The sequence below is a fragment of the Megascapheus bottae genome, chromosome 13, assembly GCF_031878675.1.
Source record: "Megascapheus bottae isolate mThoBot1 chromosome 13, mThoBot2.hap1, whole genome shotgun sequence".
NCBI classification, from domain to species: Eukaryota; Metazoa; Chordata; class Mammalia; order Rodentia; family Geomyidae; genus Megascapheus; species Megascapheus bottae.
Genome location: NC_143521.1, coordinates 36,672,292 through 36,688,674, shown reverse-complemented (window position 1 = coordinate 36,688,674; position 16,383 = coordinate 36,672,292). Strand labels below are relative to the sequence as shown.

The window sequence follows — 16,383 nt, the reverse complement described above, 5'->3', positions numbered from 1 at the left end:
AAGACATTGTTCTCATTACTTGACTCGTGTAATTATAATCCCTTTACATCATCTCTATAATAAAATAAATTAATAAACTAAACAAAAGGAAACACAAACCAGTACAAAAATGGACTAACAGCATGGTTCAGTGGTAGAGCACCTAACTACCAAGCCTGAGACTTGAATCCTAACAACAGTATTTTAAATCATACCAATTATCTGATACAGATAACTTACTTTTCTGTTACAATCATCTAAAAATGTCTGAATTCTACATATATTATTATTATTTTAATTAGCTTCACTAATAGAATTTGGCCAACCTTAAGGCTAAAAAAGATTTTTATCTCTGTGAAGGTATCTATCTTAATGCTTTCTAAATACCTTTCCTAACTTGGAAGCAGAGCACTCCTGTTGTAAGTAGTAGCATCCTTTCAGGGTCCTGTAATTATCAAGAAGATAGTATAGAGAACTGTTAATTTTCTAATTTACCTAATTTTAAGGCTTTTTTTTTTTTTTTTTTTTTTTGCCAGACTGGGGCTTGAACTCAGGATCTGAGCACTGTCCTTGGGCTTTCTCAAGGCTAGAGCTCTACTGTTTGAGCCACAGCACCACTCTCAACTTTTTCTATGTATGTGGTACCGAAGAATTGAACCCAGGTCTTCATGCATGCTAGGCAAGCCCTCTAGCATTAGTCCAAACTCCCAGCCCCCTAATTAATTTTATATACCAAAGATTTAAAATAAGAGGGTAAAATTTTTGTTAACAGTTGTAATGATTTCTTGTGTTTTTTTCCTCCAATAGTCTAGTTTTGCTCAATATAATTTCCTGCAAAGTGGAAGTATTTTTCTCTTTGAAGTTAATCAGCTAAACATTGGACATGTGGCTGTTGTGACTGAATAAACTTTAGACTACACTTACTTTTTGTGTGTGTGTCTGTGTGCCAGTCCTAGAGATTGAACTTAGGGCCTGAGCTCGTCCTTGGGCTTTCCTCAAGGCTAGTGCTCTGCCATAGCACTACTTCCAGCTTTCTCTGTGTATGTGGTAAGGAGTAATCAAATCTAGGACTTCATGCTTACTTGGCAAGCTCTCTACCACTAGGCCACACTCCCAGTCCCTACATTTATTTTTAATTAAATATAAATAGACGCATATAGCTAGAGACAGAAATTTGACAGTAATGATCTAAAATTTTGTCAATAACCAAAAAATACTTTGAAAACACTAAAATGATAATACATTATAATTTAAATAGCAATTTACTTTAGCTTAAATGTATGTCCAATACGTTAGGGAAACTGTTGAGAAAAATAATTTTTTAAGTTAAACTGGTAAAACATATATAAAACATATATAAAAACTGTGACAAGGCTACATCTTTGTTAAAAATAAATAAAAGAGTCTAAAAAGCCGGGCACAGTGTCTCATACCTGTAATCCTAGCTACTCAGGAGGCTGAGATCTGAAGATCTTGATTCAAAGTCAGCCGGGGCTATAGACCTTGAGAGTCTTATCTTCACTTACCCACTAGAAAACTGGAAGTGGTGCTGTGGCTCTCCAGGTAGGGGTATAGCCTTGAGCTGAAGAGACCAGGGACAATGCCCAGGCCCTGGGAGAGGGTGGTAGCTTTGAACTGAAGAGCTCAGTAACAGTGCCCAGGCCCAGAGTCCAAGCCCCATGACCAACCAAAAAAAAAAAGAAAGAATCTAAAAAGTAGTTAAGAGTAAAATTCTTGTTTGATTTGTTTCAAACAAGACACAAATAATATTTGGGGTTTGGAATAAATTTTACAGGAATTGTGCTTATGAATGGATGATTCTTTTTTTCTTAATTTTTTAATTGCATTAATGATACTATATGTGTACTTAAGAATATATTATTTTGACCAAAGGGGCTTAAGAAAAATTGTTGAGATTTTGTTTTGGCCATTAAAATATCCAAGAAAGTTTTAGTAATTGGCAGTTGCTATTTGCTAAATTATTCTGAACCAACAATAACTTATCTGTACTTAACTGTTTACTGTTGAGAACCAAATCCTAGGTAGTATAAATCATAGACAAGCTGCACCACAAGACCAAAATACTCAATTAGGAGCTTCAGTAAGAGGCAATTTAAATTTTACCCGTTCATTAAACATCTTAATGTAGTTTTTTAAAAGATTAATTTTACCAATATATGTGGAACATAATAGAAAAATAGTGTTACTAAATCAAATTAAGCTATTCATGAAAGGCAGTGGAAAATACTTGAATTAAATATTTGGTTTAGTTTTTAGTTTTCTTAAATATATCTTACAGGTTTTTTTTTTTTTAACTTTGCTTTTCTGATTACATGTGAACTTGGCATTTACATTTTATTTAAATATAAACCTGTCTTCATAGCCTCAGAATCTTGTTTCTTTTCTATAGACCTATTAAGCATCTTTTGAAAGTAACCATTTTATTGTATAAACTGTTATCTTTTAATTTTTCAGGTACGGATTTTCAAATATGCGTTACATTGCCTCACTAATTAGTGGTGTTGGGATTTTCATGATGGGTGCAGGACTGTCGTGGTACCATGGAGTAATGGGACTGCTTCACCCTCAGCCAATGGAATCGCTTCTATGGGTAATCCTCTTGTTTTCTTTTCTCCTTAATTTTGACAATAATTGTATCCAATATTGGTTCTAGAGAACATGAGAAATATGCCTTCCTGACTGTAATATAGAGTTGTATATTTGTAATTATTCTTTTTAGAGCATAACTGGACACAATCTCTTGATTGATTCAGTGATATAGGAAAATCTCTCTAAGTACATTTCTAAAACACAGCCTACTTGATTCAAATGTTGCACAGTCTTAGGAATTTCTTCAGTTACCATTGAAGAACAGAAGGACTTCTGTGCCAGGTGCCAATGGCTCATGCCTGTAATCCTAGCGACTCAGAAGGGTGAGATCTGAGGATCACAGTTGGAAACCATCCTGGGCAGGAAAATCCATGAGACTCTTAGCTCCAGATAATCATGGAACAAGACAGAGTGGACCTGTGACTTAGGTGGTAGAGCACCGCCCTTGAGCAAAAGGAGTTTAAGGACAGTGCCCAGACCCAGAGTTCTATCCCCAGGACCGGTGGGGGAAAAAAGATATCTGTTCAATTTTAATTTCCCAAAGTCATCTCATTTCAGTAAGTACAGTATCCAGTCCCATGTTACTAGTCTAGGTTGGAACCACATTTAAAGTGAAAGCTTCTCTCATCTGAGCCCACCTTTATATAGGAACCTTGCACTGGGGGAATGGAAAAGAGGAGAATGATCATTTTTTGTTTGAATTCACTGTCTTCTCTCAGCCTCTCAAATACTGGGACTTTAAGACATGCACACGCTCTTGGTCTAGTTTCCTGTAGTTTGTTGTTATTGTTGTTTTTATTGGTAGTAGGCCTTGAACTCTAGGCCTGGGTGTTCTTTAGCTCTTCAGCTCAAGGCTAGCTTTCTACCACTTTGAGCCACAGCCCCACTTTCAGTTTTCTGGTGGTTAATTGGAGATAAGAGTCTCATGGACTTTTGTGCCTGGGCTGGCTTTGAACTGTGATTCTCAGATCTCAGCCTCTTGAGTAGCTAAGTTTACAGATGTGAGCCAGTGGCACCTGGCTGAGAATGGTCATTTTTCTGTTTTGTTCTATCTACAACTTCTAATTTTCTACCTTTGTGGGCAGTGTCTATGGTTTGGATAGTAGAGAAAAAAGTACTAATTGATAGTGTTATTTTTGCATTGGTTTCCTCTGGCCTTTGCAGATATTAGAAGTTGTCTTCCTTTCATGAGTACTTCTTGGAGATTATACTGCTTAACTGTTCTGACTAGTTCCTTTGACAAGCACAAATAGTTTACAATAGCTCCTGTCAGCCTCTATATCTCAGACATATGAAATTGCCCTGTATTTGGCAAGAATGTTTTTTTTGGACAGTTGGTTTCTTTCCAAAAAAGTTTCTATTAAAGATTCTATGTCTGTACTTTGTATCCCCAAACACAATCATCTACTCTATGGACACAGAATCAGTGGCATTTCCTGCCGGTTTATCTGTCACTTGTGTGCCAGACTCTATTTCTGAGCAGTTTTGACAGGGTCCATCAAAGAAATGTTTGCTTTAGGCTACCTTGATATCTCCTCATCTTAAATGTTCTCGTGGATGTAGTGCTAGGGCTTGGTCAAGACATAGTTGCCAGGCTGGGGCCATCTTCATTGAAAACCCACAATAACACATCATTTTAGAATGTAGAGATAGTTTTTTTTGAAATTTTGATTCCCAGAAAAGAATTTAATTTTAGCATCCTGTTCATTGTAATTATATATAATATCAAGCCTACTAGGTTTCTTTTTTGTTGTTTATTTTTGAGACAAGTCTCACTGTATAGACCAGACTCTACTCAAAACACTCTTGCCTCAGCCTCTGGAGTACTGGGGTTACACCCAGCACATCCAGGTTACACCTGGATTTTACTTCTGTCTTTTATTCTGTTGAGACAAGGTCTCATTATATAGTCCGGGCTCATCTTGAACTCATGTCTTCTCTCAGCCTCTCAACTGCTGGGAATTTAAGGCATGCTACACAACTCTTGGTTTAATTTTTGTTGCTGTTGTACTTGTTGCTTTGTTTCATTGGTTGCATGGCTTGAACTCTGGACCTGGGTGCTGTCCCTGAGCTCTTCGGTTCAAGGCTGATGCTCTACCACTTGAGCCCAAAGCCACTTCCAGTTTTCTGGTGATTAACTGGAGATAAGAGTCTCACTTTCATGGAACCAGGAGTTTGACCTAGTGGTAGAGTGCTTGCTTAGCATGCAGGAAGACCCAGGTTCAACTCCTCAGTACCACATCTATAGAAAAAAGCTGGACGTGGTGCTGCGGCTCAAGTGGTATAGCTCTAGGATTGAGAAAGTCCAAGGACAGTGCTCAGGCCCTGAGTTCAGTCTCCACGACTGGCAAAAAAAAAAAAGAGTCTCACTTTTGTGCCCAGGATGGCTTTGAATTGTGATCCTCAAATCTCATCCTCCTGAGTAGCTACGATTATAGGCGTGAGCCACCAGTGCCCAGCTCGTATAGTTTTTATTGGCCAGTTTCATGCTATATATTTCATATAATTAAAACAAACTATTCCCTCTATTCTGAAAAGGTTTAGCTCCTTTATAGTTCTAACACTTCTATTTTTTTGTTATTGTTGTTGCTGGTCATGAGACTTGAATTCTGGGCCTGGGCACTGTCCCTGAGCTCTTCAGCTCAGCGCTACCACCCTACCCCTTGAGCCACAGAGCCACTTCTGGTTTTCTGGTGGTTAACTGGAAAAGACTTTAGGGCCAGGACTAGTTTTGAACCATGATCCTCAGATCTCAACCTCCTGAGTAGTTAGAATTACAGATATGAGCCACTGTGTCTGGCAATCTTAAGATTCCTTTTTTTTTTTTTTTTTTTGCCAGTCCTGGTGCTTGAACTTAGGACATGAACACTGTCTGTGGGCTTTTCTCTCAAGGCTAGCACTCTGACACTTGAGCCAAAGCCCTACTTCTGGCGTTCCTATGTATGTGGTACTGAGGAATTGAACCCAGGTCTTTGTGCATGCTAGGCAAGCACTCTGCCACTAGGCCAAACTCTGTACCCCCTAACACTCATCTAATTTTTATATCACATTAGAGGGACAGAATAGTCCCTGGAATTAGATTAGATAGTGCCTGGGCACTATCCTTGTGCTTTCTAATGCTAGCATTCTAACCTTGAATCGCAGCACCACTTCCAACTTTTTTCTGTGTATATTGTACTGAGGAATCATACCTAGAACCTTGTGCATGCTGGGCAAGCATTCCACCACTAGGCCATGCTCCCAGCCCATTAGTTAAAATTTTAATCATGTACAATTTTTAAAACTAACCAGCTCTTGGGTCTTTGGAAATAGAGTTCCATTAGACTTTTCCCTTTGTTAAATAAATAATAGGTTCAACATACTGTAAACTAATTTATGTTTATAAGATATTACTTTGGAATTTATTCAGTGATTAGTGTGTCTTAAATAAAAAAAGACTGTGGGAGAATTAAAAGAGTTATTGAGACATTTAGCTGCTATGTTAAATAATTACATTTCAGGTTAATTAGGAGAAAGATTACACGTATATAGCCTAGAACCGAGAGTGAAAAGCTCGTATTCTAGCTGTCCCTCTTCTGTCATTTCTGTATATTCAGTCATATCAAAAAATTTTGAATCTCTTGCTTCGGGAAGCAAAATATGTACTGAAAACTTTATAGATGTTTGTGTGAATTTCTCTAACTTTTAAGAAATGGCCTAGAATTACAACTGTAGTCCCAGCATCAGGAAGTTAAAACAAGAGGATTTGGAATTAAAGACCTACCTTCAGGACATCTTTGTATATCCGTTTGACTAAGGTTTCATTTGCTTTTTTTTTGTCCATTGTGGGACTTGAACTCTGGGCCTGGGCGCTGTCCCTGAGCTCTTCAGCTCAAGGCTACTGCCTTGCCCCTTGAGCCACAGAGCCACTTCCATTTTTCTGGTGATTAATTGGAGATAAAAATCTCATGAACTTTAGTGCCCAGGCCGGCTTTGAACCCTGATCTTCAGATCTTAGCCTCCTGAGTAACTAGGATTATAGGTGTGAGCTACTGCACTCAGCTCATTTACCATTTTTGTCTAATTTAAGTGTCTTGGAAATGAAAGAAAGTAGTGATACTTTCTGAATCTGGATTCTCTTGTTACTGAAAATCCACACAAGACTCAAGCTACTTGAGTATAGGTGTGCATCTTTACTGCTCAAGTGGCCGTAGCCACAGATTCCAAGTGCTTCTTCTGTTCATACCTCATTGTCTTCATTTGAGCATTTTTCAATTAATCCGTACTATCTAGGATTTGAATTTAGATTTATGTTTCTTTCTTAGATATTAATAACCCATGTATAAGAAGTTATGATTCTTTGGGAAAATACTTTTCTCATGCTTTGTTTTGATGTTTATTTTCTAGGCTTATTGTATATTAGCAGGGTCATTGGTATCTGAAGGAGGTATGTACTATTACATAGTCTCTCTTCATTCTCAATTTAGTGCCATATATTCAGCTATCCATTAATTATAGTTTGCTAACTTCTGTTGAAGAAACAAAACTGTGAAGCCGCTGGACACTTAAAGGTGATGCATGCCTGTAATTCTAGCACTCAGGAAGTAGCAGTGGGAGCATTGTGAATTTGGAGCTAGTGTAAGCTACATAGTAAGACTCAACAATTCTTCCCTCCTTTCCCCACCCCTGCCTCAAAAAAGAAAAGAAAAGGAAAGGCAGAAAAAAAAAAGGTAGTACAGGAGAGGCTTTATGTTTAGGGAGGAGAGGCTTTGTATAATATGCTATGACAGATAAGGACAAGAGAAAAGGCATATTGATCTTGAGTATCATAATACTACAAACACTAGAAATACAAAGCATAACCATACTGAGTTTTTAAAAATCTGGTTTTCAAAAGAAGGCTAGTTCTGTTTGCATTAAGACTTTTTCAGAGTTTCTGAAATGTATAGTTATAGCAATACTATGTCGAAAATGCTGATATGAAACTGCTTTATTCATTGTTGCATATAGTCTTTGAACTCTGAAACATTACTTTAAAAGTTTTAGTACAATTTTTAAATTGATAGATTATAATTGTGTATATTGATGGAGTCCTTCATCTTTTCATTCTTTTTTTTTTTTTTTTTTGCCAGTCCTGGGGCTTGAAGTCAGGGCCTGAGCACTGTCCTTGGGCTTTCTCAAGGTTAGAGCTCTACCACTTAAGCTATAGCACCACTTCCAGCTTTTTCTGTGTGTGGTACTGGAATCGAACTCAGGTCTTCATGCATGCTAGGCAAGCACTCTACAACTAGGCCACACTCCCAGCCTGAGTCCTTCATCTCTGATAAACTAAAATGGTGGTGGTAATCCTGCCTGCATCAACAGGTTAGGAAAGTCAAAATGTTTGGGTTTAGGAGGTGCCTGCCGTAGAGTGGCTGCTTAGTATGTGACTTACTCATTTTATTTAATGACTAGAGTTTTAATATTAGCAATTAATATAGAACTTTTCTTTATACCAACCCTGGTACATTTATTTAGTTATTCACATTTTGACAGGCTACTTTTAATGTTTGGATAGGATACATGAAAATTTTCCCTTGCTGATACAATGTTTCTCTTTCAGCAACACTTCTTGTTGCAGTAAATGAACTCCGTAGGAGTGCTCGGGCCAAAGGACTGTCATTTTATAAGTATGGTATGTATTTTAGCAGCCACATATTAATGCTCCTTCTTATTTGCTTGAAATGTTGTATTGCCATAGCTTTGTTTTACTAAGAGACGAGAGTCAAGTATATCTCGTAGTCTTCCCCATAAGGATCTAATAAATAAGCCCCTTTAAAAAGAGAAATGTAATGCATTTGGGCTTATGGCTAGCTTATATTTGGCTTTGTCTTATGTAAACTACATCAGTCTTATGTAAACTATATCAGTTATTGTTGATATTTGATTAAAAATTATATCAAAGAGGGTTAAATATTAGGATCTGTTTCATTTTTGTCTTAACAGTTTGATTTTACATGTTTATTAAAATATCTTCTGGTAGCATCATGTTTTCAGAATTTTTTTTTCTCTCTTCCCCAATAACTCAGTAATGGAGAGTCGAGATCCTAGTACAAATGTTGTGTTATTGGAAGATACTGCAGCAGTGTTGGGAGTGGTAATAGCAGCTTCTTGCATGGGCCTTACATCTGTAACAGGTAGTTATTTCTTAATCTACAGGTGATTTGTTTGTACCTATTAGTTCTCCAGTAGTTAGACTTTTTGCTTTTGGTTGTTGAATAAACTTAACTATTAATTTATTTGAAATTAATATTCTCTGAATTTCTAATTCAGAATATTTCTAATTATTACTCTGAATTAGAAATTTATCTAGACTTACAAATAAAGGTATTAGTAAAGTAGTTCTGTAATACTCTATCGAAACCTCTCTTCCTATGACTTAAAGCTTGAAATTCTGAACTTTTAGTCCTTACCTCTACTAGTATAGACTGTATTTATCCTAGTGACTTCATATGTTTATTAAGATAATATGAGAGAACTTGTAAACTTTAATTGAACTTCTATAGTGAAACCTTGTTTCACAAAAGACCCATCACTTCCCTCTAAAACAGAAAAGAAAAAAATGAAGTATAATACAGACAGTGTTATAGTGATATGTCTGAAAGAAATAGATTTTTCTATTATTAATATGTATATGATCTATCTAATCCGAAAATGCTCTAATCTTTATCTGTGTATCAATCAGAAGAATTTTAAGTTGTATTACAAACTTATATAATGTAAAGCAAATTGTATGTATCTCCATATATTAAAGAAAATAAATGAGTTGGGAATATACTTCCACTCTCTTGTTTTCTGAAGTTCAAGTTCTGATTGTTTTCTACAACTCATTGAAATACTAAAAAATGTTAATTCACTGATTCCCTGTGTGCTTTATTTAGGCAATCCACTGTATGACAGTCTAGGTTCTTTGGGTGTGGGTACCTTATTAGGCGCAGTCTCAGCATTCCTCATCTACTCTAACACTGAAGCACTTTTGGGAAGATCCATCCAACCAGAACAAGTGCAGCGACTTACTGAATTCCTGGAGAATGACCCATCAGTAAGGTCAGCTTTCATTCTGACCCGAGAGCAGTGATGCTCTCAGGATTACAAAAACAGTTGAAATTTGGATTCTAGCCATTGAAACTCTATTATGTTTCAGAATTCTTATCTTGAAAGAAAGTAAGCAAATTTAGGAACTCCTTATTAGGTTCCTTTTAAATTTTGTATAACCTTTCTAACACATAGCCAGATGCTATACTGAGGCAGAAGTTGATAATATGGTTGGCTATTTAATCGTTTAATATTGAGTCTATTTCCCCTCGATTTTTATCATAATTGGGAATAAGTAAAACATAAAAGAATATTTATTTGTGAAGAACTTATTGCAGAATGAATGCATTTTACATATTTTGTTTGGTGTGTGTGAACACGTGTGTGCACCAATTCTGAGGCTTGAATTCAGCACCTTGGTCTGTCCCTAGGCTTTTGTTTTGTGTTTTCTTTTTTGCAAGTCCTGGGGCATGAATTCAGGGCTTGGGCACTGTCCTTGAGCTTTCTCAAGGCTAGTGCTCTGCCACTTGAGCCACAGTATCACTTCCAGCTTTTTTTTTTTTTTGCATACATGATACCAAAGAATTGAACCCAGGGCTTTGGGCATGCTAGGTGAGCACTCTACCATTAGGGCATACTCCTGTCCTTGTCCTTGAGGTTTTTTTGTTCAAAAATAGCACTCTACCACTTGAGCCACAGTTCCACTTCTGGCTTTTGTGTGGTTAATTTGAGGTAAGAGTCTCACAGACTTTCCTGCCCAGTTTAGCTTCAAACTGTGATTCTCAGATGTCAGCCTCCTGAATAGCTAGGTTTACATGAGTGAGCCACTGGCACCTAACCTAATTTACCTAATTTTTTGATGTACAAAAAATTTACCATGTGTGTGTGTGTGTGTGAGTGTACACGTGTGCACATGCTTACACCCAATACTGAGGCTTGAAGTCAGGGTCTTATGCCCTTGCTTTGCCATTTTTTGCTTAACTCTACCACTTGAGCCACACCCTACTTCTTGCTTTTTGGTGGTTAACTGGTAATAACTGTCTCAGAGATTTTTTCTTCTCCAGGTTGGCTTTGAACTGTGATCCTTGGATCTTAGCTGAGTAATTAGTATTACCTGCATCCAACCATGGAACAAATAATTTATTTTCTTTCTTTTTTTCTTTCTTTCTTCTCTCCCCTTCCCCCTCTTCTCTCTTTCTCCCCCCCCTCTGTCTCTCTGTCTCTGTCTCTCTGTCTCTCTCTCTCTTTCTCTCTCTGTCTGTCTGTCTTGTCAGTCATGGGGCTTAAACTCAAGGTCTGAACACTATCCTGAGCTTCTTCCACTCGAGGCTAGTGGTCAACCACTTTGAACCACAGTGCCACTTCCAAGGGGCCAAATATTTTAATTGTGCTTGGAGTCTCACTTAAACTTGTTCTTCCAGTAGAACTCTACTCTCTCATGATTCAGTGTTGTATTATTTCTTCTTATATATCCTTTAAGGAAAAATATTACATTAATCTTCATAGGAAAGAAGAATTTCTCAGCAGTTTTGTAGGGAAAATTTTATTCTTCAAGGTTAAGGAATAGGGGCAAAAAACAGGTATTTTTGAGCATCTGTCTTTCTGGGAAGCAGAGCAATAGAAAAGATTCCCAAGCTTGGATGTCTGAAGACCTACGGTGGGAGTGGGGATAGGATGTCTGTGTACTAGCTGAACTACCTTGAGAAAATCACTCTTTCTCCCTTGGCACTATCTTATCCTTTGTAATATATTACAAAAGCCCTCATTAACTATCTACCTAATGGTTGGTATGATGTTAAGCATTTTGTGTATGTTAGTTCATTACTCTTCATATCTATCCTATCTGCTAGTTATTATTAATTCCACTGAAAGAGTGTTTTCACAGGCTGGGAGTTTGGCCTAGTGGTTAAAGTGCTTGCCTAGCATGCGTGAAGACCCAGGTTCGATTCCTTGGTACCACATACATACCAAAAAAAAGCTGGAAGTGGTGCTGAGGCTAAAGTGGTAGAGCTCTAGCCTTGAGAAAGTCCAAGGACAGTGCTCAGGCCCTGAGCTCAAGCCCAGGACCGGCAAAAAAAAAAGATCTCTTTCTTTGGGGCCGGGAGTTTGGCCTAGTGGTTAAAGTGCTTGCCTAGCATGCATGGAGACCTGGGTTCGATTCCTCGGTACCATATACATAGAAAAAAGCCGGAAGCGGTGCTGAGGCTCAAGTGGTAGAGCTCTAGCCTTGAGAAAGTCCAAGGACAGGGCTCAGGCCCTGAGCTCAAGCCCAGGACTGGCAAAAAAAAAAAAAAAAAAAAAAAAAAAGAGTGTTTTCACAGTTACATGAATATTTTAGAATACGCTTGTTGTCAGAGCACTTACCTGGTAGGCAGGAAACCCTGGTTCAATCCTAAGCATGAAAGGAAAAAAAATGATTATACTCTAAAGAACACTATTGTTAACAACAAGAAATTTTGGTGAATAGTAGTTAGAAAATTGATTAATAGCTATATAAGGGGAAGGTTGTGAGAAAACTTGAAACATTTTACAGTAGAAATTTAGATTGCTGGTCCAGGAGTTTGGTCTAGTAGTAGGGTTGGTTGCCTACCATGTGCAAAGACCCGGGTTCGATTCCTCGGTACCACATACATAGACAAAAGCTGGAAGTAGTGCTGTGGCTCAAGTGGTAGAGCTCTAGCTTTGAGAAAGCCCAAGGACAGTGCTCAGACCCTGAGTTCATGCACCAGGACTGGCCAAAAAAAAAAAAAAAAAAGAAATTGAGTTGCTATCTCTTCTGCATATGCCTTTATGACTCATAGGTATACGTTGTCATATTTGGGAAATTTACATTTTTATATGACATTATACACAAAAATCTAAATAGACAGTGAACCTTTGGCACTTACTGGTACCTGTGATGGCTTCACCATCAGAGACCATATTCATCACTGGTGGGGAGAAAAGAAAGAATTTTAGACCCTGTACCCTAGAGGTGTGTGTGTGTGTGTGTGTGTGTGTGTGTGTGTGTGTGTACATGTGCATATAATTTTATGTGCATTGTTATTGCTTGCAGGGCAATCCACGATGTAAAAGCCACAGATATGGGATTAGGCAAAGTAAGATTTAAGGCAGAAGTTGACTTTGATGGACGAGTTGTTACAAGATCCTATTTGGAAAAACAAGATTTTGACCAGTTGCTACAAGTAAGTTTATATATTTACCATCTCCTTCTGTAGCCAATGGCTAGGGGTGCTCAAGTTGTAAAGTCTATGCAAATATTCTGCAACCCAAGTTCCATTGCCAATGGTCTAATATTTCTTTTTTTTTTTTTTATTGTAATTAGTAAAAAGGTTACATGATATTTGCCAGATAGAAGGTGCATTAATTCACATACATTGATACCCTTTCACATGTCTTGGTACCCGTTTCCCCCCCCCCCCCCACACCCCCTCCCGTGGTCTAATATTTCTTTATTTTCCATTAAACTTAATGATGTCCTAAATTTTTGAAGAAATTGTCAACATGTCACTGTGATTTTTCAAATCGTTATTTTATTTTTCTGCTTTCATTTTTCTTTGTAGGAAATTCAAGAAGTGAAAACTCCTGAAGAACTAGAGACCTTTATGCTTAAACATGGAGAAAATATTATTGATACTTTAGGAGCTGAAGTGGATAGACTTGAGAAGGAATTGAAAGTAAGATATATTCATAATAATGTAGTGATAATGGCAACTGTTTTTTGAGTGCTTAATTTTCTTTAGACACTGTGCTAAATGTTATCACATACATATATACTCATATACTCTCAGCACTCCCTTAGTCACCAAAAAAGACTAAAGAGGTTAGATAATTTACTCAGTGAAGTCTGGGAACTATGATTTGAACTTGCTAGTTCTAAATTCTGTACTTGGTGTGCATTTGTGAGTGTGTAAGTGTGTGCACACATGCTTACCCATGCCCATCCTGGAGCTTGGCAGGCTGTCTCTGAGCTTCTTTTGCTCAAGGCTAGCACTCTACCACTTGAGCCACAGCTCAATTCTGGAGGGTTTTTGTTTTGTTTTTGGTAGTTTAGTGGACATAAGAGTCTTACAGAGCTGGGTGCAGTGGCTCACGCCTGTAATCCTAGCTATTCTGAAAGCTGAGATCTGAGGATTGTGGTTCAAAGCCAGCCTGGGCACTAAAGGCCATGAAACAGTTAGATCCAATTAACCACCAGAAAACTGGAAGTGCTGTGACTGGAGTGGTAGAGCACTGGCAGGACAGCGTCCAGGTCCAGAGTTTAAGCCCTACGACCAACCACAAAAAAAAAAAAAAAAAGTCCTGGACTTGTTTTCAAACTGCAATCCTTAAATCTCAGCCTCCTGAATAGCTAAGATTACAGGCATTAACTACCAGCAGCCAGCTAAATTATCAGTTTATCTGCTTACTTTCTAAACAAGTTAAGGGTTTTTATTTTTAAATAAATATTTCGAAGTATAAATAAAGTAAAGGCACCTAGACACTAGCCAAAATTACAAAAACTAGATTGTGATACATATATAGTCCACTTGACATTATTTTATATTTTACTTCTTTTTTTTTTTTGATTTTTAAAAATCGTCTGTCAACTTTTTTTTGTTTCTGAATCAGCATGAATTTGCAACATGACAGGGTTTCATTGTGATATTTCCACACTTCCACATGGGATACATAGAACAAATCCACCTCCTCTACTGAATCTCCACTCCTGCCCTCCTTCCTCTGTTCTTTTTTCAAGCATCTTTGGCTGGGTTTCACTAGGCTATCTGGTTATCTATACCATTTTCTCTTTTGAGAGCCATCAGATGGATTTTTCTTGGCATTTTTAAAAAGTTTGTATCAGTCTTGGAGACTAATCAACACAAAGACAAGCCTGTGCGTATCATGAAATGAATATGGTTTCGGTCTGCATGGACCACATCCATGTCAAAGGCAAGTGTGAGTGGACATTTTACATTGTGTTTTGAGGTGTTTCACTCTTTTTCACTGAAGAAGAAACCACTCTGGGCTGGGGTGATTTCAAAGAGCTTTGACAGTAGGAAACCTTTCACAAGTCACCTCATGTGTGGCTTGTGAAGTTACAGGCCACCCAGAAGGATGAAGCCACTTTGCTTGCCTGCTCCTTGGCTGTTTGCTTGGAACTTAGGCTCAATGGTTTCCCTCATTCATCATAACCTGTAGAAACCTTGGGCTCTACTAGCAGAGATTTGCAATAGAGCAAAAACTTGATACATAAGGCCATATAATATGAAGCTAATTGAATGGACCTCTAGGATATTGAAACAAAAGCCATATAATGAATGATTGCTGTCCTTAATGTGCTATGTTATCTCATCTCTTTTGCTGATCCTTTGTTATCTCATATTGACACAATATCTCACTTTGTTATCTGATATATTGGATACATTTGTATTTGGTTACTTGAAATTGGACAGGGAAGGGGGGGGGGGGAACCAAGAGGGGGTGGGGGGAAGGGTAATGGGACCAAGACATGTGGAAGGGTATCAATGTATTTGAATTAATGCATCTTCTATCTGGCAAATATCATGTTACCCTTTTATTAAATACAATAAAAAAAAGAAAAAAAAAAGCCGCCCAAGGGTAAGGGCACAAGCCGCTGGCTTGTTCTGCAGTAGGAAGGAACAAAAGGAGACACAGAAACAGTGGATGGTGGGCGACAAGCCTGCTAGAGGAAGGGTGAGCTCAGGAGTTTGGTCTGGATCTTGTAGGAAGCTGGCAGAGGGAAATGAGAAAACAGGCAAGTTTTACTTCTTTTTTATATATAATTTTATTGTTATTATTAAGGTGTTATACAGAGGGATATCAATTCATAAGTCAGATATTGCATATATTTCTTTTTGGATAATGTTACCTTCCTTTGCGTTCCCCCAGTTTCTGCCTCCCATCATTTCCACAGAGTGTAACTGAATAAATACCATGGCTGTGTTTGTTCACCTTTAACCCTCCCTTTGTGTGCCCCTTCACCCCCAAAAAAGACAAGAAAAAAACTCAAAACGAAACACCATCATAAGCATTATTAACAAAAACAACCAAAAAAAAAAAACCATGTTTCCATTTTCTGGTATTTGTTTTGATAAATAATATTTTAAATGTTTATTTTATTTTATTTTATTTTCCAGTCCTGGGCTTGAGCCCAGGGCCTGAGCACTGTCCTTGGACTTTCTCAAGGCTAGAGCTCTACCACTTGAGCCCCAGCACCACTTCCGGCTTTTTTTCTATGTATGTGGTACCGAGGAATCGAACCCGGGTCTTCATGCATGCTAGGCAAGTACTTTAACCACTAGGCCAAACTCCCGGCCCTTAAATGTTTATTTTTATATCCAGTTATTATTGCAACTTATGCTACTGAAATATGAATGATGAAATCGCCTTAAATGTCTGATTGCTGTTTAATGACTTAAGTGTGGCTTATTTACAAAGCATAAAAACTTGCAGATATTCTTTAACATATGTACTTTGGTGAAAGCAGTATATTTTTGTTCAGTAGATGTTGATTATTCCTGTTTGTTACAATTAAAGAGACAGAAGAATGGAACTACTCTATGATTTTTTTTCTTTAAGACAAGACATCTCGTCAATTAATAGAAGTACTTCAAATAACATGATTTTGCTCATGTTGATATTACAGTTCATAAAATTTCCATTTTTGGAAGTGGTGCTGTGGCTCAAGGAGTAGAGAACTAGCCTTGAGCTGAAGAACTCAGGGATAATGCTCAAGCC

At 37.7% G+C, this 16,383-nt stretch overlaps 1 protein-coding gene across 1 annotated transcript in view; it reads left to right on the top strand.

The window, feature by feature from the left end:
- The window catches only part of Slc30a9 (solute carrier family 30 member 9), a 61,404-nt gene that overhangs the window by 37,757 nt on the left and 7,264 nt on the right, over positions 1 to 16,383 (top strand). The window contains exons 11-17 of the mRNA XM_090343662.1: positions 2,455 to 2,590; positions 6,976 to 7,015; positions 8,171 to 8,242; positions 8,637 to 8,744; positions 9,489 to 9,654; positions 12,698 to 12,827; positions 13,206 to 13,319. Coding sequence (XP_090199788.1) covers positions 2,455 to 2,590; positions 6,976 to 7,015; positions 8,171 to 8,242; positions 8,637 to 8,744; positions 9,489 to 9,654; positions 12,698 to 12,827; positions 13,206 to 13,319 — 766 coding nt within the window. The remainder of the gene's footprint in view (positions 1 to 2,454; positions 2,591 to 6,975; positions 7,016 to 8,170; positions 8,243 to 8,636; positions 8,745 to 9,488; positions 9,655 to 12,697; positions 12,828 to 13,205; positions 13,320 to 16,383) is intronic.